Below are 27,259 nucleotides of genomic sequence, written 5' to 3' on the forward strand. Positions count from 1 at the left end.
TAAATTTTTCTGAGAGTGAGATTTTTAATAATAGTATTCATTCAGGGAAATGTGTAACAAATGTGAGGACAGAAAAAACAGCACATAATTTGAGTGAATCCAGAAACAAGTTAAATATTTAAAACTAAAATTCTTATTGTATAAATAAGACACTACATGATTAAACAGAAAATATCTGTTTACTTTTTAGCCATTGTGCTCTGTGTGAGAAAACTTGCTGCTCTAAACTACTGATGCACAAAACTCTGAGTGCAAGTGGCAGTGTATGTGTGCACATGGACTACAACCACCTAGCAAAATCCATAATGCCAAGGTGAAATCTTGTTCATAACAATCAGATGAAGGCAGAGGGACTCCAGTGAATAATGTGGAAAAGATTTTATTTCCCAAAACCTCTATCAGCTTAAAAATTAAAGCTTGAAAAAATAATCAGGAGCAAAGATAGAAAGTAAATTAAGAACCTTTTCTGAGAAGGGAGACAATATACAAGCTCACAGAGAAAAAAATAACCTGTCAAAATAATACCTGCGAAGGATTTATACATTAAAAAAAAAAAGGTTCCTAACCTCAGGAAGCTGATGGCACAACATCGCTTTAACTCACCTCATCTGTCAGTGAGGCAAGGAACATATGAATGGACAATGATATAGCTACTGCAGAGCCAGGAAGGATCTGAATTTAACATAGGATTTACATATTCTTTATTCTATTATCTGCCTGACAGAAAACCATATTTTTTATGCTACAAGCCCATATATATTATGTGTAGAACTACAGTACAATTGAGTTAATTTCTTTTCTTCTGTTTTGTCTTTTTTTTTTTTTTTTCCTTTTTTTTTCTTTTTTTTTTTATTAAATTTGCATTGACATCCCTCCTAGAACACAACTGTGAACTCCTGGAAGACTGGCAAAACAACTTAAAAGTTACCCTGCTCAGGGCTGGAGTCTAACTGGAAGGCATTCTACTGTCCATTATCATTTCCAGGAGGTGCCCTGAGCTCTCAGTATCCGAGTGGGCATGTTAAGAATTTTATAGAAATGACATTTACAAAATGGCTACACATCGCAGAGACTAGAGGCCAGCTTCCTGCATTTGCAGGAAATGACCCCTATAATCACTAGGCTCTCCAGTCATTCTGGCTCAGTCTCTGGCACAAAGATGTTTTGTTGCACATGAAACAGAAGAAAAGAAGACAGTGCCATCTAGAGAGCAGGCTGCCTCATCGGCATTTCCTGAAGGGAAAAGACACAGGGACAAGTCTGGTATCAGAGATTTGAAACTGGAGTCCTGCACTAGGAAATCCATTCACCACAGAGACCCTTGGACAGAAAAGGAGAAGCACTGGCCTGGCTGCTCACACATTGTTAGTCATGCTCTGCAATGATTACACATTTAAAGCAAACATTGTGTCAGCAAACTTCTGGCATTCCCACAAATTTTCAGTTGATCTGAAACTACCAGCAGCCTTAGTTCTGTCAACTTTGCTACTGCAGTTGCTCGCGTGGACGCGAAGTATCTTATGTTGCTATGACCTCTGCTGGAGAAAAGACCAAAGCACATGTACATATTTTTTTTTTCTTAAGCATCGGGGAAGGAAAGAAAAATGGTGCTTTTTACTTTACTGTATGTTTTTAAACCATTTCTTATTATGCATTCAAGTAATAGATTAAGTCATATCTGATAAGACATATTGATGTGAAACTAATGGTTAAGTGCTCACTAAGCTAGATGTTCAGTTTACTAGTAGGGGGGAGTGAAGGGGAGGGGAGAAGTACTCTTGAAAAAAACCCAGAATACATTTGTTTCATCCATCTTGCAAACAAAAGGAAGGAAAAAAAGGTAAAGGTTTTTAACTATCAGATTTAAATTCAGCTGGCAATAAATTAATCCCATGTGTGTTACAGTGAAATCATGCTTTGTATGGACAAATCATGAGGACAAACTGTTACTTTATACATTTTAGATTGGTATAATCTCACTGGTGGTTATTGGTGTTTTGCTGAAGATTTGGCCTTCGTACTCTGAAAACCTCTGAAATATTTTTTTGCCCCGCGATTACTATATAACACTTTTTCTCATACTTCTATTAATTTTTACACCTCTTTTATAAGGCTTTTTCTAGTGGAAAAAACAAGACTCGTCCCTTCTCAGAGATGCAAATTAATGGCATTAATGGTCTCTTAGCCATATGCCTCTCTCTTGGCTAGCTCATTTCATAAATATAGCTTTTAGTTTGTGAAGTCAGTCACTTGAGGTAAGCACAGGTAGTTTTGTAGTCAGAAAGTTTGAAATTTTAAATTAATATTTTTCATTAATAGAATTTATGTTAATTGTGAACTATTTGCTTTAAGAATTATGCCATTTAAGTATCTCCAATATATTTTTTTTGTTTCCTGCTCCAGTATTTTGAGATAATGGGTTATAATTGTTATTGTGATTGGAATTTTTTTCTTCTCATCTAATTCAAAGAAAGAGAGGAAAAAAGTCTTCAGGTTCAATTTTTTTAGGAAGTTCTTTGCAATGAATTACAGATTGAAGTACTAAAATCTCTCACCACAGCAGGGAGGACCTGGCAAGGACACAGACAAAAGAGTCAAATGTTAAGCAATAAACGTAATTTACTGCAAACCTCATTCATGTATGATAGCAGTGCACATATTCTAAGAATATTCTAAGAAGCAGAAAATCAGCAAGGTTTTTAAATTCTCCTTTCTTCTGCTATTTCAAGATATACAGAACTGTGACGTTAACTGCATAGAGTTGTATGTACAAATACACAAAACATCTTCCTACAAAATATTAAGGACAACAAAAAGAAGGCTCAGATAAAGTGTGAAGTACTCCTTTTTTATTATTTTGCTAACACTTCAGCAGATGTGGTTCACAGCTTCCTGTAACTGTGAACTGCAGCTGAGATGTTACACCTGAAAGAAAAAAAAACAAGGTTGTGACACAGAACACAGGCTCCTTTCCTTAGATTTTCTTGCTAAGCAGGATAAACTAATCAGACACCTGTAGTGCAGGTCAGTATATTCAGGTAGAACAAATGTTCCCTCCCAGACATATAGGGAGCTGTTTTTTCTTCCTACACTTAATTATTATTAACATGAAACATTTTTCAGCTCTTTAAGCTAAAATCTTCTAATCATGTAGATACAAGCAAATATATACTGAGAATATTTATACCCAAAGATGATACTAGTAGTACATTAGGACCTTAACCATAGTAACATTTCTATTTGGAAGCTGTCAGCAGGATCTGTTTTAGACAGTAGGACAAAAACTTACAGTCATAAAAATATCTTGGTCTTGTGCCTTTTGTTAACAGACATATGTGAATCCTCTGAATAACTTTGCTCTTTTGGGAAAAAAGCCTCCTGTCATGTACTGAATGCATATAGGAGCTGTACATAGGATTTGGTGGCATAGGATTTGGTGGCTGCATGTGATAGAGTATGGCCATGGAGACACAGCTTCTTGCTCATGGTACTGAGTGAAAGAAGTTAAACCAAAAGGGGACAGAAAAGCAGTGGGGCAAGGCTCTGACTTTTTCCTTTGCTGAGTCGAAGAAAGAACAACTGGCTGGGCACAAGATGTGGCACCCCTCGTCAGACCCCCTCCTCCCTTCCAAAGCAGTGACTGCAGCAGCCAAAGCCCTGCAGTTTCACACAGTCCAGTTTCACCCAAGGAAATATTTCAGTGAGTAACTGGCTAGCAGCCATGATGGCATTTCAATCTCACAAACCATTACCATGTGTCCTGATCTCCTTTCCCTTATACACAGTTTTAGCATCACTGCTTGAATCAGCCATGTGAGACAGAGCTAGTTTGCACACAGCTGTGGCCAAAGGAGATGAGTTTCCCACCTCAGTGCTGCACGGCAGCATCCCTTACCTGTCAGAGGAAGCTCTGTGAGTGTCCTGTGTGGCTTGCAAACCCCGCAGCACTATGCCTCTCAGGAAGAAGCCAGCAGGCTGACCCACAGCTGGACTGACATGGAATTTCACCCTTCCATCCTGCAATTTCCTTAGATAAAACAACCTGGAAACACTTTATTTCCACCCACCAGGCAAACAAATAAAAAGTGAATGTTCCTCCCCATGGTAGCTGATTCACCAAAGGAGTGTAGCAGTGACTCTGTGGACTACCACAGCCTCCCTGCACCAGGGCAATGAGAGCTGCAGCATTTTCCTCACACTCACAGGATATGCACTGAGTGCTTATGTGTTTTATATCTCCAAACTATGCGATAGTTAGGTCCCCCTGCCATAATGTAACCACTGACCTCGATGGTAAATGCTCCTTCCCAATTACCGGGTGATAAGCAGCCTCATGAATGCATTAGAGACAGTAGCTGATCTGAAATGCATGTAAGTGGGTAGGTAACATTAGTTATGCAGCTCAGACACAGACATTTTAGTAGTCCAGTCTTTAGAAAGTGTAAAAAGCAGGTAAAGTAGAGTTGGCTATGCAGAACCTTCAGTCCCAACCTGAAGGTCATTCCTAACTTAGGGAAATACTAATTTTCATAGTTTTTTTATAAACACTGTGCATGAATGGTCCTTGGGTTATCACAATCTTTTCTATGGGATGTAAAGGAATATTGCTTGTGTCATCATACCTTTACCCGTTTTTTTGGGGGTTTTTTTCGGTCATTTAGTGATTTCAAGGAATTCATGCAGCATAAAGCTTATACTGAACTCAAATAACCTCATTTTTCAATAAAGGACAAAGAAGATGGTGCGGAGTTCATCTGTAGCCAGAATGAGTTTAACAGCATGGTTTTCCACAGAGGACTGAAAAATTACACAAGGGATTCAGCATAGATAAAAACTTCACCTAATTTACCAGCGAGCATTTTGTGTTTTATTGTGGGTTGTTTTTTTTTAAAGTAGGGTACTAAAATATTTCCTTGTTCACAGAATCATAGAGCCACAGAATGGCAGAAGCTGGAAGAACTCTGAAGTCTGAAGATCATCTAGTCCAATCCCCCTGCGATAGCAGGATCACCTACAGTAGATTACACAGGAACAGATGGATGTTATGCATGAATAAGATGTCAGGCAACTAAACAGAAGAACTAGACCAGGATGCAATGAAAGCACAGCTTCATGAAACACAGTGATGAAAGACCTTTACTTAGAAGTACCAAAGAATAAGAATAAATACTTCATTTTTGGTCAGTCTGATGCTGATCACAGGTATATCTAGTCTTGTTATTCATGTTGGCTATTACATGCTCATCTCTGCATATACAGCTGCATTCTGAGAACCCATTTATTGTTGAAAATCAATACAGCCTATAGATCTAACAGAAATTCCTCATAATAATTTCAGCTGGTGGATTCCTTGCTTGTCTCTCTCATTCATGATGTAAAGCAATTCCACAGAAGGATATACTAAGCCTGCTGGTAATGAGAAAGCTTCTCAAATCCACAGAAAATTCTCACTCCTCAAAGAACATGGAATTCTTATTAAGATCTGTGTATGTAGCATAAACCTACTTCTAGATTTTCAGGAATGAGACAGCATCAAAATCAGTTTACAGCTCAAATTTATTCCAACACACTTTGAAAAACTTACATGTATCCCCAAGCCATAAGGCGTCTTAAAATGAGTTTCTTCATCTATTTTATATATATAAAAAAATTTACTTTTTCCTAAGTAATAATCAGCATTTTCTTACTATGAAATGTTAACAAACAGTGAACTAAAACCTCCATGCAAATCAGTGTCTGATGACAGACCAATATCAGCTTGTAGGAAGAAGTTTGTCTCAAAAGCAAGAAAGCCCTAAAACCCTGGAGCCCATGCCTAGTTCAGTAAGATGACTGGCAACCTTCTAAGTTCCTGCACTAACAACATATGCAGTTTAAAAATTAATCATGTTAGAAGATTTCAAATTAAGACAGTTGGAATTACTGTACTTTTTCCATGTGTCTGAAGTCCACAAATCAGAAATCTTATCTGAGGAAGATGAAATCGCTCACATTGCACTTAGTTGTACTTCCTCTAACTTAAATTACAAACTTGCTGCACTCCAGAAGCAGACATGTCTTGGGATCCAGTCCTAACCCATTTGTCCTTTCCCTAAGTAACAATGCATTTCCAGTCTGTTTGCTAGAAAAGACTCTCCTTTGTAGTTATTGCAATACACTTATTTCTTTATTTTGTTGTCAGTGCTTGGTGTTTACATACAGAACAGCCGTGCTGGTGCTCACTAAAGGTCTGATTGACGTAATATGTTATCTCAAGGTCATAGTAGACACTTATGGAGGCAGTACAAGAGTCAAGCATAAAGTGAACAAGCATAAAGTGAACTTTCCCTGGGTTTATTTGAGCTGGAAATTGAATCTGGATAATAATGTTTTATGGGGATAATATGTTGGGGGGGTTTGTAAGGTTTTTTCAATATGTTCCACAGTTTCATTATATGGAAGTTGTTTTGTGATATCACAGACTTGTGAAATACTGAGATAGAGTTACTGTTTTTCAACTGTACAAAATGGACTTGTATGATACTGAAGGCCCCCAGTGGAACTGCATTTATTTTTTAGAAGACAGTCAGTTGACTAATTTTGTTGTAATTAATCTTGTGACCCTTAAAATAATTACCAAAGCCCAAATTCTGGACTAGGAAATAGAATCAGAACATAAATATAAAGCTGTCTCAGTAGAATAATCAACATGAGCTCACTTATGGTCTTGCATGTATCCTGTATTTCCACAAGACCTATCAGACTAAGAGCCTGTTCCACCATGGACTGTAAAGAGGGCAGTACAAGTATACAATCATAAACCCACAGAGCAGATTATACAGCACATATTCTTATGCAATAATAAGTGTCTCTGTGGCATAACAATCCTGGTGAATATTTGGAGGAAATTATTGCATAACTGTCTTACCTTTGTTTTTCAAATATGTTTTTCTGCACAGGAGACATTTCTTCACCTTTTTTTTTTTTTTTAATTTTAATCTTTCAGAACATGATAAAAACATTATTTGCTAAAAACAGTGCTATAATCATAGAAACACAGAATGGTTTGAGTTGGAAGGGACATTAAAAATAATCTAGTTCCAACCCCCTGCATGGGCAGGGATATCTTCCACTAGATCAGGTTGCTCAGAGCCCCATCCAACCTGGTCTTGAACACCTCCAGGGATGGGGCTTCCACAACAGTAAGTTAAATTTTCTTCATAGCAATAGGCAGAATATTGCTTTTCTTTTACCTTTGTAGTACTTTCACAAATACTTTAGAGGGAAACATCCAGCTTTTGAAAATATCCTAATTTTCCCATGTACAATCTGAAATTTTTGGGGAAGCATATCTGATCTGCAGAAAATGAGCAATATACAGTGTATAAATAGAACTGACTCTCACAGAGTTTATACAAAGCTGTGTTTGCAGTTTACTGTGCTTCTAAGAAACAGGAAAAGATGTTATGGACACAATTTCAAGCTTCTAAGAAAATAATCAACTGAATGCAAAATGTTTTTCATTCTTCTAATAATAATCTTCTGATAAATATCCCTAAGTTTAGTAACCTATTGACACAGGTAACTCATTTTTGCAATGCTTCTAAATGCAATAAGACATATGCAGTGGGGTTTTTTCCTAAGCCTCCCATCCTGCAAAAACTGAAGCCCGTGGGTAACTTCTATGCACTTGAAGATTTACAATGCACACAGCAGGGTTTTGCACTTGCAGGAGTGTATGTGGGGTTAGGACCATTCTTCTGTCCATCGGCAACCTTCATCAGATCACAATGTGCCTGAGGCACTTTATCTGTAGTTGGGAGGGCCCCTGGGAACTCCTGGTTGTGGCCCCGGGAAGCGTGGATTTCCGGGTGCATAGCCTGGTCCTCCATAACCTCTGGGCCCCGGTGGCCTCGTCACAGCTATGGAGGGGGGAGGAAGGTTTCCTCCTCTGCTTTGTGGGGGATAGTGGCCATTCAGGGCAGGACCTGGATGCTGGAGTGCCTGAGAGGAGCTGGTTTCTTGAGGCTGGCCTGTCTTCTTTTCCTCCTTACCATTCTGTCCTTTCTTGTCTGAAATGTGTTTGGAGAACAGAATTAAAAAATGAACATATAAACCAGACATTCCCTGTGAATGAAATCCTGCAACCACCTGTCAGCTCCAGAGTGTGGTGTAAAGTCTGGGCCCTCCCTTGCCAACATCCTGAAATCTGGGGTAATCCACCTTTAAGATTTTTGCATCCCCTTTTCCCTCCAATCCTTTCTGCAAGGCCCCAATGGAGGAAAATTAGGTCTTCTTCCCAGGTAGCTAGATGCAACTAGATATCATCTCTAAATGATAATGCAGGTGGAAATTTCAAAGTTAAGCAGGCAGGTTTTGAAGTTGCCGATATGCCTTGTACAGGTTTCTTACAAAGACAGATATCTCTAATATCAGTTTCTCTAATAGCCTTGAATCTGTACTGGCTGTTTGCATGGATGATGGGCAAACTCAAGCTGTGTCCAGGGGAAAGGAAACAGCCTGCAAAATCCTACAAGACAGATTGAAACCTGCCTGACCATGCTAGGCTTTTTGATAACAATTTCTACCTTAATATGTTCCCATATACCTTCTCCTGCTGAACCTGGCACAGAGGACAAGTGCTGTCCTGAGCAGTCTTGGATCAAAAAATTAAGATAGGAGGATGCAAGCTTTGGACCTGACTGGTTTGTGATAGGTAAGAGGGATGAATCACTAACATTCCAACCAGGGTTTAAGTGTTTGGGGTTTTTTTGCAGGGCTGAGATCTTGCAATTCGTTATAGCTCCATTATAGTTTTTTTTCACTTCAGTGTCACCTGGTGTAAAATCATGTTACAGTATTTCTTAAATAAGCCAAAGAAAGAAATATAGACTAGAGATTACTTGTGATTCAGTGTTGTAAATATCTTTCAGGAGATTATGGCAAAAGAAGCAGACAAGACAATGAGGAAGACTATGGTTAGGCATACATTAATTCCTTATCCTGAGGAGATCAAAACAGTCCTTACTTTGGTTTGGTGTGGATTCATCTTGCTTGGCTCCTTTTTCCTTTGGCTGCGATGCTTCTGTCTCAAATGGATTTTCCTCTTGTTCATTTGACTTTTGTGCCCTTTGTTTATTTCTTCTTTTATTTTCTTCTGCTTGCTAATGACGGGGAGAGAAAGAGGGCATCTTTCAGTGACCTGAACAGCTTCTCCAATATTTTGTAAAACCAAAAATCAATAATTCTCTGTTCCTTACACTTTGTAGCTTCTTCTTCAGTTCCAAGTTAGATTCCTTGTACGATTTGGATGTAGCATTGAGATAATAAATACTCAGGCTATATTTAAAGAAAAATAATATTTCTTGTTAGGTAAAAATTTAAATATAAAGACCCTTAGAAATTTCCTATAACAGGAACTACTGTTGTACTAATACAAAATCTGTACCTTTTCCTCATTTATTATGCCTAATCAGTAATAGTATTTTACAATGAAAAATGTGCTTCCTTACATTATGTAAGGAAGAAGGTTCTGTTATTTCAAGGGGAAAATAAAAAGCTAAAATAAATTATGCTGTCTATTAATAGTCTATATTCAATCTTACAGTATTTAAGGAAGATGTTCAAAAAAGTTATGCTTCACTATGAAGCGTGTTCTAAAGAATAACTTATACAACTTAATTAACTGGTATGACGCACCTTAAAAATGAGGAAGTTGTACTTACAAGAGCTTTTGAACTAATGCAATAGGCAAACTCAAGTGGTGCCATGAAAACAGCCAAAATAATAGCTTTCCATTTCGATTTTAAGTAATGATCTCCTTATTCTACTAAACAAAAACATAACTGCATACGGTAATTTTCTTTTTTCAGTGTATTGTATCACTTTTGTGGTAACTCTGTGAAATCAGTATTTCTCACCATCCTGATTTAATTAGAGAAACTCTGATATTAAGACTTCAATTGATGCAAGCAGTAAATAACTCATCTACATATGCTGTTATCTCTGCTTTTTCTGATTATGCCTTGTATTTTCCCTCTATTTTTTCTTTCTTAATTTGTAGTGTCTTTGCCTTGGACCATTCCAAGAAAGGAATGATGCTGGAAAAAAAAAAAAAAATCAGTAGCAGCTGACCACATATTTCAGAGGAAAGTCTGAATTCTTTGTTTTTCTAGCCAAAGGTTAAAATAGAATATGATGTTAAGGAACCTTGGCAAGATTTCATCTCAGAATTTCATCTGCTCATGTAAAAACCTTCTTCAATTTCTATCATTTTCTGTAATCTTCTCTATATTTATTGGCAGTGTTAAATCCAAGCTGATATCTACAAAGAATTAACTTTTAGTTCAGCAGTATGCTTAGGAATCCTAAACATGTATACAGCAGTTTAAAATGCCTTTATAGAGCAGGATTCAACACAGTTTCTGAGAAACATTATTCTGGGGTTCATTGCCAGGAACTGACTTAAAAAAAATCTCAATTAGCCCTGTTTCATGAAGTCTCCAACACCCTGTCTCACACTCCTGTCTCGTTAGCATACAGTACATTGTTTGTAAAGGAAAGGCAAAGGCACTGAAGATCAGATGCACTGCAGGTTACTGAGAAATAACAACTTCATGTTAGCCAAGTTCCTATTGGATGTGCTGTTCTGCCTCCTGGACAAGCCAATAAAAGTCACAGCAGTTCAGATACCCTAGAGGCTTTTGCATCTTAATAGCTTTGCCACTATTGCAGGAATGACATTTTTGACAAGCAACAAAAACAACAACAAAAAGACACTGAACAAAAAAAGATATATTAATACCCTTTGTGCAAATGCACTTTAATTAGGATAAAATAAAAAGCTCATTAACTCTTCAAGTTCTTCACCACAGGGCAATCAGTACTGTGTTTAATTCAATATTCAAGCAGTGACAGTTCAGAATGAAAGAAACTCAATATACCTTAGATTAGACATACTTTGAGTTAATAGTCTATACTTACACCATCAGCAATATAAAAGGTAGGACGAGTCCAGGGTTAGAGGCATAGCCAAATACTTTCCCAAACCAGGACGGGAAATCATGCTCCAGAGTTTCTGATATTACTTCAAACATTCTAGTCTTCCCACTGTTAAATAGAAAGGTTGACAATGTATCACATGCAAATATGGTAATGTCAGTTCAGTAGTAAGAACATATAAGTTAGTCACATCCCATCAAACCTGAGAAAAGGACAATAAAGTGTATGTTAACAATATTTAACACTCAATACTCTGAAAGGAACGTTGTTTAAAATACATATTTATACACTTACATATAAATATATATTTAAATATATTTAATACAAATATATATGTAAATATATCATTTATGTATTATATTTGTTATTTCATTGTATGTTATATATAATTATGTAATAATTAAATGTAAAATTATATATAATTATATAGAAAAATATACATTATTATTTATATTATATTTATGCATACTTTTATTTTATTTATATATTTATATGTATTTATATGTATTTACATGCAAGTATTTTCATTGTGTTAATAGATTTTGCCTGCAGTAACCACCAAGATTATTTCTCACAGAATCAATGTACTAACTTCTGAACTCTATACCACTAACCAAAGAGTGAAGTGCAATTTGTGCTCTATGAAGTGCTTGCAAAAAATTCAAATCCCGTCTTTTTATGGTCAATAAGCAAAAAACAGTCTGCTTGCAATTCATTTCTATTCTGCCAAATTGTCTTTTCTCTTTGCTGTGTACCAGTGCTATAAAAGTTAGTGTCTGTGTTTTAGGAGGGTTTTTTTATGTTTTTACTGTGATGTAATAATTTTCATGCATAATTGTCCTATGGCCAGCTTATCTAGGAATTTTTTTTTCTTTAGACCATTGACATGGTTTTTCTTACAGAATTATTGCAATAGATGTTCCAAAAGTCCCTTCCTGCTTGTTTTGTTAAGGAAATGGTTTCTTTTTGTTAACATAGAGCCGTACACTATCAATATTTTTCCACTGGCTGCTCAATAGTAGCATTACCTATACCCGTGTTGAAAGAATATTCATTAGTTTCAAACCTTCCTTCATTAAAAGTTACATTGAGGTTCCCATATTTTCATGAAGAACAAAGTATCTGTAGGTTTGACAGAGAAAAGGTTGCAGGCACTATTTTCTTTCTCATTTTGAAGAATTATCTTACCATTTCAGAGTAATAGCCAATTCAACAACTGCAGCTAATCAGATCTGACTCAAGATGTCTTCCTCTGTACTTTGTTTGCTATGACAAATAAAAAAAATCTTACTTGGCATCACTGGCTTTGTTGCTGTTTCTTCCATAAATTGGAGAGATTTTCTGTCTCAATGGAAAACTTGACACGTCACGTCATTCTCACTCTTAGGTGGCTGTGACTATTGCAGGTGGCTAGAAACAATTCCCAGATGTTTTACCTTTGGACAAATTTTATGTGGCAAGACTTCTGCTCCTTTACAAAGTGCACTGGGGATTATGCAGATGTCATTTTACTCACAATAGTAATGTATTATTAAAACCTTTCACTAGAATCAGCCTTTTCCTATTCTCCTACCTTACCTTACTAATACTTTGTTCAAAACCTAAGACTAAAGTCTTTTAAATATTTTCATTTCAAATATTGACTGTCATCATGTAATTGTGACTGTTGTATGTCATACTGTCTGGAAAGTAAAATTATTAAAATGGTTCTGGATTTTTCTAGTAGTGTGCACAGATAGTGTAGTAACATCTAAACTATCCTAAGTATAAGGCACATATTTGCACACACAGGGCAAGCCAGAGCTTTCAGAAGGAACGAATGAACATGGAGGACGTGCAGACTTCAGAAACAGATTGAGTTTCACAGTGGAAACAGAGATGCTTGAAATAATGTGTCAGCGAAGGGAGTCACAGCCATCACTGCACCACACCAGAGTTTCTGCTATGCCTCTCCTACAGGATGTATGTAGACACTTCGAGAGAGCCATCACTCTGAAGCCAGCAGACCAGAGGGCATAGAATCATAGAACGGTTTGGATTGGAAGGTACATTAAAGATCATCTAGATCAAATCCCCCTGCATTGGCAGGGACATCTTCCACTAGATGGAGTTGCTAAGAGCTCTGTCCAACCTGGCCTTGAACACTTAAAGGGAGAGGGCATACACAGGTACTCTGGACAACCCATTCCAGTGTCTCACCATGCTCATAGTGAAGAATTTCCTCCTAATGTCTAATCTAAATGTAGAATAGAGGGGGAGAATCACCTCCTTTGACCTGCTGACCATGCTTCTTCTGATGTGTATCAGGTCACTGCTCTTCTCTTTTAAAATAATTTCTGGGTTAATTACTGCAGTAATGACAATTTTTTTACATAACAACTGACTGAAAAAGTAGATTTTCTTTTCTACACTTCAGCTAAAACTTTCTTAAAGAATTAGTTTGATTCCAGCTTCAGAAATTATCCCCAGTGAGAAAGGTAACACAATTAAACACTCAGTCTAGAACGTGCCAACACTTACTATAGAAGCTTTTTTTCAATACTGGGTCATTCACTGTGATGTGATGAGGCATTTCATTACATCAATAACAAAAGATGGATGTAAAATGCAAAAAAATAACCTGAAAGGACCACAGTCAAAAGATGGTGGGATGGAGACAATGGTATACACAGCAGGCAGAGTGGAGAGAAAGAGAATGAAAAGCAGCATGGCCATGTAGAAGTTATTGGATCTGGAAGCCTTGAAGACCCTCTCTTGGGGGACATTGCAGCACATCACTGCCCAGCACTGCAGGTACATGGAAGTGTGGAGACGGAACACATTGATCGCTGGGAGACACGGAGCATAAAAAGATCCCATCCTAGAAAAGTAGACAAGAAAAGAATAACTACATTTATTTAGTACTTCAGCCTTCCTAAATATGCTACCCATTCCCTGTATCAATGTGCTTTGCAGCCCCACACACTGTGTACATAGAAAGCAAGCTCAAAAAATGATATTTTTTTTTTTTTTTAGTGGTCTTGTCTCTTCAGCATTACTTTAAGAAGAATTGGTGTTATACTCAGATAATTCTCCACAGGAACTTTTTATTTCAAAGTTGAAAAGCCCTCTTTCTCTGCAATTATCACCTGGTGAAACATCATCCACTTTTTTTGCCCCTTTAGTTAAAGTAGCATCTCACTTGTGTTGTATGGAAAGGATAGCCCTAAGGGTAAGTATCACCAAATTAATCTAGTTTACTCTTTCTTAGTTTTCTTAATATACTAGAACCATTTCAAGAAGTATCTTTGATGCTTTTCCACTTATAAAATAGGAAATAGATCTACATGGTAAAAAAAAAAACAACTTCCATGTACAGAAATATTATGATAGACTTGTATTAATATCTCTCCTTCTGCTTGTCATATAACCTCAATTAAAAGATGAGGGCTTGCTAGTCTGCAGTTGAAGGGAGAGAGCACTTCATGGCCCTGTTCCTTACCTTCACAAAAATCACTTGTAAAATACTCTTCAGTTTCAACAAGTTCCAAACTGTGTAACTTAGGGCTCCTATAATAATATTATATGTATTGTATATAACAAATGTATAACATTTGTTTTATGGTAGAAGAACTGTTTTACAGAGAGGACTTGAAAATTATTTGCATCCCACTTGCTTTGTGAAAATACAGAGGAAGAAAAGACAGTTTTCCTGACCACATGGTCTCCTTCGTACACAAAAATAAATTCTCTCCTACATGCCTCTTGTTCCCTTTCTAGCTCTGTGACAGCAGCAGCTCACCATCTGCATCTCAGTATTTTTATGCTATTTCAGATGAGCACAAGCATGTGCAATAGAGTTTGTAAAGCTCAGATAGAAGCAAAACCAATTTATCCTGTGTATGTACTAATGGTAAACAAGGTTTTGGCAGTGTATGTTTATTATCATTCAGTAAATCTTTTTTTAGTCTTCTGATGTATTTGCTTTAGGTTAAATCATCAGACATTATTTTGAAAAATGTTACAGTTCTAATGCCTTCCTTAGTCCTGCCAAAATCAATTAGCATGCAAATGTGGTCTCAACTCTGCAAAAAGCAGTAAGCAGAAGGATGCTGTATCTAAATAGCACCACAAAAGCACAAGCCATGATTTCTGTGCCAGAATGTGCAAATTGGGGTATGGCAGATTCAAAGAGCAGAATCCGTACATATAATGAAGTATAAAAATGATAGGTATAAAGAAGTTTTATTAGAGAGTCAACCTGCTCACCCAGTCCTCAATGTCTTTCAAATAAATAATGATTTCCAGACTATATTCCAGAGTGTTAATTACAGCAGTGGAAAGAATAAGTGCCATCAGTTGTGTATAAAATTGCAAGCAGAATTTATGCTGCAGCTTCATAATGTTGAGACTGAGAAGTGTTGCCAATCTGAAGGCAGATAGCAACATACCAGTTGCAAGCTAACCTGTGTCTCTAAAGCACAGATCACAATCTGGGTGCCTCACGTGCCAGCAGCAGAGCTGGACTCCTTCCAGCCCTACTCATATGGCATGCTGCCCCTAAGAGGCCATAGGTGGTACCATGGTCATCCCCAGCAAGATAGCCACTTTCAGAGTTAGATCATGTTGCTGCTGTCAGGGCCATCAGTGCATTCCCCCAGCAGGGTTCGTTTGCAAGGGCTGCAGAATATTTGCAGCCTCTTTCTTTGCCATATTTCTGCAGCATTTCTTTGACATTCTCATGACACAATCTTTGGGCTTTACAGAAGTGAGGGCTTTCAACAAGCAAAAATCTGATCAGCAAATTCATATGAATGGTGAAAAATTAGACCTTATCAAGAGCTAACTTTGACAAACCATCAGTGCTTGAGGAGAACAGTTCCTGAGGAAGACTGAGAATCTTGCATGAGAGCTCTACAACTCTGGTGTTCTTTACCACTTATGTAAAGTCCAAAAACAGGATGAAACATAGACTTGTTCTCTAGAGCTTAGGACTAATACTGCAGCAGTAAAATTTTATATACATTCACATGCCTGCACAGATAAGCGTACATAGATTTGTTTAAAGGCCTTTCTTCATAGGATATGTGAGAAAAGCTATTTTGAAAAGCTGATATTCAAAGCAAAACACCACAGTCCAAGTGCTTGCTCTAGCAAGCAGGCATTCAACAGAAAAGATGAACCATCTGCACAGCTTTTTAGTGGTTGATCTTACCATCTCATTGTAAAACTGTGTTGCATGTCTCCCTATAACCTTAGCCCAGAACTACTTTTGAAGTGGTCCCACTTATTTCAGTGTACTGCAGTTTGATATATATTGCATTACACTTCCATCAGACTAAAGTGATGGATTGGGATCAGCACTTCAGAAAAATCTTTCTCGGGTACAGCTAAAACCCGCAGTCCTGCAAATGCAACATGCTTTGCCACACCTACCAGATCATGCCCTGGTTAAAGATCAATCCCAGCACGTTTCCACTTATATCGAACTCAGAATATGATGGCTGAAAGAAATCATACAGATGCTTTCATTAGGTTTGCACAAAGAATTTTATGATGATTTACAGTAGATTAAAACTGTCCATTCCAACAGCAGCAGCATACTGACATAGTGTTGTAAGGCCTGTTGCTGCATCTTATCAGTGAATCATGGCCATCAGGCAGATTTTAATTCAGCTGGCTCTATTTTGCTGAAAAATATGTTGCAATTTGTTCAGAGGATGGAGAATTGAAAATAGTTATGGCTACTGAGTACATTTTAAAACAAAAAATCATAATTTTCCCACTGAAGTGGCTAGTGGTGGTCATCTAATACCAATAAAATGCAAGCCATGAGGTTGCTATGATTTAATTCCTGTTTGAACTATAACACTAGATTTTTAATTCAAGATTCAGCCATAGGGTTTCATTATCACTTTGTCTGCTGAAGCAAGGACTGTATAATAAACCTTTGTTTCCAGTATAGACACATGAATATTGTAATAAAATAATTATTTTGTCTTATAGCTCTAAACTATTCATCTGACTCAGTCTCTAACTGATAAACACTTCCATCTGCAAACATTGAATACATCACATTTGAGCAACAATTGAAATACATACATCCATAACAGTTTGGGTGCATGTGCATCGGAAAGAAACTTTCTAGTAAGAAATCATGGTTGTAAATTTTTGTTTTATACCTAAATATCTGATTTAAGCATGTTATTCTTATGATTTTGCATTGTGAAATTTTATTTAATCAGCTTTTTAATAAAAGAACTTTGCTACACCACAGTTGGTGACTTGCATATCGTTCAACATACTGGGTGGACAAAAAGTTCATTAAATGTGTACCTTCTAGATGCTAATTACATGGATGACTAACAGAGGGAGGAAAGGGCATGAGATACAAAAATAACTATTCCCTTATGGCTGAACCAAGACAAAACTGTGCTAGTAAGATCACTAAGTAAAGTCACAATTTGTAATTGTACTATGTTACACTATTATACAGTATGTTATACTGTTGGAATATTTAGAGCTCATACACACTTTCTTTGTGGTTTGCATATGTTTACAACAAACTGCTATATTTGTGTTGCATGCATTTATGAGTTTTCTTCAACACAATGAAAGATTTAATAGATTAGTAGTATTCAAAGTGGAAAGCAGTTGACTAAGGAGGAGAGCTGAATAGAGGGATAGAATATCATATGTGACAGATAAACAGCATCACACAGTACCAAATAGTGTGTAACTACTCTTCATAACATAGTCGCTAACATTAACAAATAAAATAATTTTATGTTTAATTTTAAACAAACAAAAGAAAGTGTTTTTCCACAAAACATGCAAGTTAATTCCTGGAATCCCTTGCCAAAGGATGTTTTGGTTGTAGAACACTTGGGGTATAAAAAAGCCTAAAAATTAATGGATAAAAGGTAAATCATGGCTACTAACCACAGAGACACAGGTAGAGCTACTTTCCAAGTAAGATTTTAAGCTAAGATATTTCCAGAAATTCAATTATTTCCAGTTTACACTTACACACTTGGCTGTTGTTGCAAGCAGCTTATTGAACATGAGGACTATAGTGGAAAAGATCATTATAACCATTCTTAAATACTGTCAAATAAAAATGGCAATAACAACTTGGTTTCAGCATCCCCTGTCAGTAGATGTGTTGTTAACACTTTGAGAACAAAGATAAATACCATGGAGATAAGAAGTCCCCTCACTGCTGGATACACATACCACAACTTCTCTTGATGATGTTGAAGCAATTGTGTGTGGGCTTTGAGGTTCACTCTCACTGCTTATTGTCTCTCTTTATGTTCTTTACTCTGCATGTAGATGAATGAAAGATGGTTTCTGTGCTCTTTAGTCCAGATCCTTAATTAAAACTCCTTTATAGGCCCTGTTCTATTGATTGAATTACTGTGTTAAATTCCATTAGCATCCCTGGCAGTAGCCTTCTATGAGGAAGTAACTAGGTGGATTGATGATGGTAGGGTGGTAGATGTGGTTTATCTTGATTTCAGTAAAGCATTTGACACTGTCTACCACAGCATCCTTGTAGATGAACTGAGGAAATGTGCTCTTGATGATCCGGTAGTGAGGTGGATCATGAAGCAGTTGAAAGGAAGAAGTCAGAGAGTTGTGGTCAATGGGACATAATCTAGTTGGAGGTCTGTGACTAGTGGAGTCCCTCAGCGATCGGTACTGGGACTGGTACTGTTCAATATTTTCATGAACGACCTGGATGAGGGAACAGAGTGTAATCTCAGCAAGTTTGCTGATGACACTAAACTGGGAGATGTGGCTGACACACCAGAGAGCTGTGCTGCCATTCAGTAAGACCTAGACAGGCTGGAGAGCTGGGAAGGGAGAAACTTAATGAAATTCAACAAGGGCAAGTGTAGAGTCTTGCATCTGGGGAAGAACAACCCCATGTACCAGTACAGGTTGGGGGCCGACCTGCTGGAGAGCAGTGTAGGAGAAAGGGACCTGGGGGTCCTGGTGGACAGGAGGATGACCATGAGCCAGCAGTGTGCCCTTGTAGCCAAGAAGGCCAATGACATCCTGGGGTGTATTAGAAAGGGTGTGGTAAATAGCTCAAGGGAGGTTCTCCTCTCCCTCTATTCTGCCTTGGTGAGGCTGCATCTGGAATATTGTGTCCAGTTCTGGGCCCCGCAGATCAAGAAGGACAGGGAGTTGCTTGAAAGACTCCAGTGCAGAGTCACAAAGATGATTACTGAGTGGAACATCTCCCTTATGAGGAAAGGCTGAGGGAGCTGGGTCTCCTTAGCTTGGAGAAGAAGAGACTGAGGGGCGACCTCACCAATGTTCACAAATACGCGAATGGCAAGTGTCAGGAGGATGGAGCCAGGCTTTTTACAGTGATGTCTAGTGATAGGACTAGGGCAGTGGGTGAAAATTGGAACATAGGAAGTTCCACGTAAACATCAGAAAAACCTCTTCTCACACTGTGAGAGTGCCAGAGCACTGGAACAGGCTGCCCAGAGAGGTTGTGGAGTCTCCTTCACTGGAGACATTCAAAACCCGCCTGGACACGTTCCTGTGTGATGTGCTCTAGGTGATCCTGCTCTGGCAGGGGGGTTGGACTTGATGATCTTTCGAGGTCCCTTCCAATCCCTAAGATTCTGTGATTCTGTGTAACAAAAAAACATGAGCAAAAATGAAGTATAGGTGTTTATGGATGAATGTATGCATCTTCAATTGACAACTGGCACTCCCAGTTCAAAACAAGCTGTCCTACAGTTCACTGTGTGGTTCCCAACAACAGGAGACTGCAGTCATTTCCAAAAAAAATACATCTATCCAGCTACTCTGGATAACCAAAGTCGCGAGAAAGAGAACTAGGGACCTGTGTCCGGAGAAGTCATCGAACAAAAATTCTTGCATAAAAACCAGCTGATTCAAGAGTACAAAGCAAGACAGAAGAGGCTTCAGGAAGCCCAAATGGAAGGCCAGTCATCCTAGATAAAGAGTCTGTCTAACAATCTTCAGAATGTCTTTCAGGCTTGCACTCATTCAAGCTATTTCATTAATCATGGATATTCTGAAAGGGATAAAGTACAGCCTATCATTTCAACATCTTTGGAAAAAATTCTATCTCAGCTACTTCCTGTCTGGTGTAACACCAATTACAATGATTCATGTCTTCCCCACATCCGCCCTTAGCTATTGCAATGGCTGTGGAACATCCAAAAATAAAAGGAAGCTGCAGATGCAATTTCAGTACATGAAAACACATGGTTCCACAAGTTTTCTGGTTCTTTGCCCATACTGTGTTCAGATTCTTGCATGTGATACTCATATTGCAAGTATTTTAGCTTGTTTGTCCACAACCTATCCGGTTGGTAGCCTTTGTCTCCAGCCACATACCAGGCCTATTTGACACACACCATAGAATTAGCAGGAAGAAATCTAAACCTTGCTGTAAAGGCTGAAACTTCATAGGAGCCAGCCAATAACAATGAGATTGCTGTACCGGAAAAGCATTATTTCAATAGAAGCCACCAAAACTTGATCTTTCTCTGAAAAACTATAATTTCCTAAATTGATGCTTTTAGTAAAAGAAGAAATTTTTACATATATGTTATTTCTGGGCCACTCTCTGTCATCTTTGAATGGTTACAGAGAGCAGGAGAGGTGTCTGAGAACTGGAGGAAGGCCAATATCACTACAGTCTTCAAAGAGGGCAAGAAGAAGGACCCAGGGAACTACAGGCCTGTTAATCTCACCTCTGTCCCTGGGAAGATGATGTAGCAACTCATTCTGGATGTCATCTCTAAGCATGCTGAAGAACAGGATGCTATTGGAAATGGTGAACATGAATTTACCAAGAGTAAATCATGCTTGACTGATCTGCTTGCCTTCTATGACATTGTAACTGGCTGGCTAGATGAGGAGGAGCAGTGAATGTTACCTACCTTGACTTCACCAAGGCTTTTGACACTGTTTCCTGTAACATCCTCATTAGAAATTCAGGAAGTGTGGGCTAGGTGAGTGGACAGTGAGGTGAATGGAGAGCTGGATGTGTGACAGAAGTCAGAGGATTGTGATCAATGAAGCAGGATCGAGCTGGAGGCCTGTATGTAACTGGTGGTTTCCCCCAGGGGTCAATACGCAGTCTGGTCTTGTTCAGCATATTCATCAATGATCTGGATGAGGGGACAGAGCAAGAAGTTCACTGATGACACCGAACTGTGAGGAACGGTGACACTCCAGAGGGCTGTGCTGCCATCCAGCATGACTTGGACAGGCTGGAGAGCTGGGCAGAGAGGAACCTAATGAGGCTCAACAAGAGGAATTGTAGGGTCCTGCACCTGAGGAGGCAGAACGTCATGCACCAATAAAGGTTAGGGGTAGACCTACTGGAAAGCAATTCTGAGGAAAAGGATCTGAAAGTCCTGGTAAATTATCCACAAGCCAGCAATGAGCCCTTGCCACCAAGAAGTCAAATGGAATCCTGGGGTGCATAAGGAAGTGTATGGCCAGTAGGTCGAGTGAGGTCATTCTCCCCTTCTGCTCTGTCCTGATGAGGCCACATCTGGAATTCTCCATCCGGTTCTGGGCTCCCCAGTTCAAGAGAGACAGGGAACTACTAGTGAGAGTCCAGCAGAGAGCAACAAAGATGACTGGGTGATTGGAGCATCTCTCTGATGAGGAAAGGCTGGGAGAGCTGGGTCTCTTTAGCTTGGAGAAGAGAAGACTGAGGGTAGACCTTATTAATGCCTATAAGTATCTAAAGGGTGGGTGCAAGGAGGATTGAGACAGACTTTTCAGAATTCCCAGTGACAGGGTGAGGGGCAATGGGCACAAGTTGGAACATCAGAAGTTCCATTTAAATATGAGGAAAAACTTCTTTACTGTGAGGGTGACAGCACTAGAACAAGCTGCCAGTATCCTCACTACTACTTAAGAAGTGAAAAAGAAACATCAGACTTTAGATTGTAAGCATCCTAGATGATTAATTAAACCTGGCTCATTTTTGTATAAAAGAGTGAAAGTCTCAGCTCCTAAGTGAAGAGTTCTACACCCATTTATGTTATGACACTTTCTAACTTTACTTAAGCTAAATAATTCTAGCAAAAAATATCTATAATAAGATTTCTAGAACAGGTTCTCTCGTATTTTTCTGTGCATACACTGGACGCCTCTGGATGCTAGAAGACCCTACCTGAAATCTCATAGGAATCAATGAGCTTATACTCCATGTAACAGAGGATAAGTCTTCAGATTAGAAATGTACACCCAGTTTTTTTACACAATCAAATGTAAACAACAACAACAACAACAAAAAATTCCTAAAGCTACTGAAGTCTGAAGAATAATATTAAATCTGAAGAAATATTAAGACATAAGCAAATTCTGATAAAAAAGAGCAGATTGCCATTCAGGGATTTTGGAGGTGATATGCCTAGCCAGCTTTTAATTCTGTAGGATTGAAAAGGAAATGCAATTTACTACAAAAATTTGAAGTGATAATCTGACAAAGATCTGACTTAAAATAGCAAATAAGATACTTACAAATCCATACTCCAAGTCCCAGCACCAGCAGTAATTGAAAAATCTAACAAAGACAGCTCTCAAGAAATCACCAATTAGAATTGTGATGTATGTTGTCATCGTGTCAGAGACTGTCAGCCGCACAAATTCCTGTTAAAGCAACATTTTATTTTAAGAATATATTTCATCAATTAATAATTACATTAATAATGAAACAGTGGACTTGATCCCTAATTTTGCTTATCCTGCTTTGACATCAGAAAACTGTGATCCTCCTCTACATTCACCAATTTTGAAAAATGTCAGCAGAAAACTGCCTCTTTTTTGCTAGAGGTGTCCTTTGCTCTAGTTTGTGGTCATGTTATCAGATAAGAATTCCAGGGTAAGATCAAACTGGGAAAGGCTTACAGTGAAGATTGCTGCTGTAAGATAAATCTGAGCTGATACCTTAAACTGCTTTTGATCCCTTTGACTTTGGGAAGATTGATTTCTCAAGGAGCACCAACTCCTAGTGAATATGGAGGAGAAAGAAGAAAATTCTAATGATGATCCTCTATTCTTCTGCTTTTACTTTATTAATTCCCACTAAACCCTACTGCAACAGGCCTTACCCCAATACCAAGGCTATTGGGTATATCAAGCCAAAAGGCTATTACTCTCACTGATCTGAAATTAATGAGAAAATTAGTGCAGTGATGAGCTCTTGGTGTTCTTAGCTTATTATTCAGTATCAGTGAAAGGAACAGGGGGGCTGTACGGGGACTCTCTGCTCCCTGCTGTTGATTTATTGAGTCAGAAGTGAAGATAAGCAGATGATGAGACTGTCAGAGTGAGAGAGCAATAGCAAAAGCTGTGATTTGGTGGTGAAGTCATTCTCATGCACCAAATAGCAATGGGGTATGACTAGAAGAAAGGAGGATGTTAGAAAATTCTTTCAAAATGACATTTTATATAAATAGATCAATAAGAATAAATGTTCAACTGATTTACAGTTAAACAATTATTGTTCTTTCACCAAATGTTACTTGGCTAAAGACAGAAATGCCTACTCAAAAGAACACTGTTATGAGTATTATCTTACATGTATTTATTTGTTGAGTTACTTTTTTTTCCCTCTTTTCTATAAATATGTTGTAGTCAGAAACTGATTATGCCTGATGAAAATTCTAATCAGAATTATTGCATTTATTAGGGGCTGTGATTAATCTAGCTTTTCAAAATTGCTAAACAGGTTTTGCAAGACTAAAATAGGATGAGGAAGAGGAAGGTAAATGAAGAGAATAGTGAAAAGAAGGGGGGAAATGTTTTCAGTGTTGTCAAACACCAGAAGAAAGAACTTCCTAGGTGGAGTCCAAGGAAAACCAGATAATTTTTTCTCAAATTTTGAATTCAGGAAAAAAAATCTCACATTGGCTTTTCCTGACATTTTCCCAACTTGATATCACTTCTTAGCAGAAATAAAAAGGATTTAGATACGACATCTTGTAACAGACTGAGTTTCAAATAAGAGCTAAAATCAGTTACATTACCTGTCCTACCATTGTTTCCCAACATGGCCCTCTGGGGACATCTGCGGGATCCACTTGTATTGGAGGAGCAGTTGAATTTTCTGGAATAGTACCATTATACAGACTGGCTTCCCATATTGTCATGTTATACTTGACTATCTTTTCTTCTTCCAACTAAATAAAGAAATAAATTAGAAAACAAACAAACAAACAAACATGAGCTTGTTACCAATTCTCAACCTTTTATATTCCAAGATTCCCATTACCTGCTCAGGCATGGATGTGATTTACAGTACCAAAAGAAAATAACATCTTTAACTGACATGTCTGTCACTGGCTGGAAATCCTCATCCTTTCCCAGCAACATATTAAAAATAATGAAGGGAAGTAAATAGCTTGCCTTGAGATTGATTTCATCCATTAGGGCAATAATGAAAGTGTAGAGATTGCCAAGAAAAAGAGCAAAGATTCGTCCCAGCTGCCATCTTAGAGCTATGCGAGGGTGGTAGTTTTCCAGAGAACTAATTACATCAAATAAAGTTGGGCAGAACATTCCTAAAAGTGACATAACCATGTTCACCTGAGAAGAGGGGAAAGAAAAGAAAAAGAAAAAAAATATATTTGAGGGGAAGATGTATTTCCATTACAGCTTTTTATTTGGTTTTGCTTCAAAGAAAAATAAAATCCACTCTAGGAGTCAGACAATGCTCTCATAAAGGAAGAAAGGGAGGAAAAGTCAGTTGTAATCTACTGCAGATGGATATATGAGATCTTTTTTTTTCATTTTACATTTCATTTAAATCTCCAAAATAATGAGGTTAGTTATTCTGCCTAGAACCTACGTTTTAACCTGAAGTGTACTATCAGAGAGCTTAGCAAAACCTATTTTCAGTACTGTTCTATGCTACATCTACACCACATGTTCCAAATAGACACATAGATGCATTCCTATAGAAATACTACACTAAGTTAAATTTATCTGAGATGTAGCAGAGATCTGAGATGTCACAAAATTGTAGAATATATCAAGTTGGAAATGACCCATAAGGACTGTCCAGTTCAACTCTCTGCTCCTTGCAAGACTGCCTAAAACTAAAATATATGACTAAGAGCATTGTCTAGATGCTCCTTGAACTCTGACAGTCTTGGTGTCACAGCCATTTCCCCAGGGACCATTTTCCAGTGACTGACCATCTTCTCAGTCAAAAACCTTGTCTTCTGAACTTCCTCCGAAAAAGCTTCATTTAATTTTCTCATGTTCCGTTGCTGTTCATGAGATGGAGTTGGTCAGCACCTCCTGCTCCACTGCCCTCCATGAGGGTTGTAGATTGCCATGAGATCACTCCTCACCTTTCTCTTCTCCAAGGTGAACAGATTAATGGACCTCAGCTGCTCCTCTGAAATCTTGCCCGCAAGGTCTTTTACTATCTTGGTCTCCCTCCTCTGGGCACACTCTAATAGCTTGATGTCATTCTTATACTGAGGTGCCCTCAAGGTGGGGCAGCTCCAGTGCAGTGTTAAGTGGGATAGGCACCACCATCCACGAGCCAGCAATGCTGTGCTTGATGCACTCCAGGACATGGTTTGCCCTTCTGGATGCCAGGACACACTGTTGATTCATATTCAACTTGGCATCACCCCAAGCCCCCAGATCTCTTTCTGTAGGGCAGCTCTCCAGCCTCCTGTCCCCAATTTTTTTTAATACAACCAGAATTAACCTGTCTCAGATCGAGGATCTGCCACTTGCTCTTGCCAAATTTCGTACCACTGGTGATTGCCCAACTCTCTATTCTACTTCAGAGCTCAGGTCTTCACCACAGAATAAAATTCAAATGAACCTAGCTTCCTTTTGCCTGTTTTTTTTTTTAGAAATTTCTAATAACATTAACTCGTAATCTTAGCAGTATGGAAGTGGAACAAGTTTACTGGAAGCAACCTGAGGAAAACAGGTAACTACCTTTTACAGAAAGTCTGAAGTAGTACATAGCTTATAACTTCTACAGAAAAGGGAGTCATTATACTAATGTAACATTCCCAAGTGATTGCTGATTTCTAGTCTACTTGAACCTTTGGTTATAATTCATCACATCAGCCAAAACTGAAAATAATTGAAGAAGTTTAAGAGTGCAGCTATTCAATTTCAATTTAAAATAGAATTTCATTACAAAGAGTGTGTCTTTAAGGGACTAAAAATAGTTAACAAGAAACAGAAAATATTGTCTCAGTCACAAAGGTTTTTGGAAAACAAGAAGATGATTATTTGAGATAAATCATAATTAAAAAAATAAGTTAAAATAATATACTCAGTCACTTGTTCACAGAACTCTAGTCTTCCAATTTCTCTGAAATTAACATTCTTCTGTCATGCTGGAATACATTTTGCTAGAAATATTATAAATTTTAATACATATCTATCTTCTAGCTACCCAGAGAGTTAAGATTACTTTTGCTTCTCAGGCATAATATGGCAGCAGAAGGGCCCTATGCCAACAAATAGATTCATTCACTTAAAATATATATACATTCTCACTCCTAAATAATTTCATCCATGAGACTGGTGTTCTTAATGAAAATAAATAAATTTATTTTCACTTTTTTACTAATCTTGATTTTTTTTTAATGATTTTTCATTAATTACTGGATTTTTGCATTTGTAGGCAACTGGTGGTGCATTCTGTTCAATTTTTGGCACTCTGTAGGAAGTATGTAGGTTGTTTTTTAATGATTACAGGATGTCATTGATGTATCCTATGTATTTAGATAACATTATTTGTAACTGGTATTACCTTATTAAAAGAAGTCACCATTGTCTTGTAATACCCAAAAAAGAAACCAACAACCAAAAACTTGTAGAGACCTTCTCTTGAAGTACTTGGATTTACAAGTGAAAAAGGCAGAATTTATATTTTAATCTCCTGCCACCTTTTACGTTATGATATTAACCACTGTGTTTGGTTTCATACATTAATGCTTTGAAAAAAAAAAAATATCCTTTATGAGAATCGTGGGTATTCTTATTTTTTGGTACTTCTAGAAGTCGATGAGATGTTTGTGATCAAAATATTTGATATTTTATTCATTTCAATTGCAAACTATAATTGTAAACTTTTTTATCCTAATGTCTTCAAGGTGTCTAACTTTTTATGACATATATTGTCTCAGTCACCATTAAACCAAAGAGTTTATGCCTAAACATGCCCCAAGATGACAAAGCTGCAGGAATCAACTGCAAACATACATGAACAGTAAGTCCTAGAATCCAGACAAAACTATTC

General features: G+C 37.8%; 1 protein-coding gene across 1 annotated transcript in view; it reads right to left on the minus strand.

Moving 5' to 3' along the window:
• Positions 1–5,698: 5,698 nt before the first annotated feature.
• The window catches only part of TMC1 (transmembrane channel like 1), a 124,726-nt gene continuing 103,165 nt past the window's right edge, over positions 5,699–27,259 (minus strand). The window contains exons 15-23 of the mRNA XM_051643289.1: positions 24,385–24,564; positions 24,006–24,158; positions 22,498–22,626; positions 16,396–16,463; positions 13,601–13,840; positions 10,963–11,088; positions 9,240–9,318; positions 9,008–9,143; positions 5,699–8,051 (exon numbers count right to left, since the gene is read on the minus strand). Of these exons, the coding sequence (XP_051499249.1) occupies positions 7,786–8,051; positions 9,008–9,143; positions 9,240–9,318; positions 10,963–11,088; positions 13,601–13,840; positions 16,396–16,463; positions 22,498–22,626; positions 24,006–24,158; positions 24,385–24,564 (1,377 nt within the window). The 3' untranslated portion in view covers positions 5,699–7,785. The remainder of the gene's footprint in view (positions 8,052–9,007; positions 9,144–9,239; positions 9,319–10,962; positions 11,089–13,600; positions 13,841–16,395; positions 16,464–22,497; positions 22,627–24,005; positions 24,159–24,384; positions 24,565–27,259) is intronic.

Source organism: Apus apus, chromosome Z, assembly GCF_020740795.1.
Source record: "Apus apus isolate bApuApu2 chromosome Z, bApuApu2.pri.cur, whole genome shotgun sequence".
Classification (NCBI taxonomy): Eukaryota; Metazoa; Chordata; class Aves; order Apodiformes; family Apodidae; genus Apus; species Apus apus.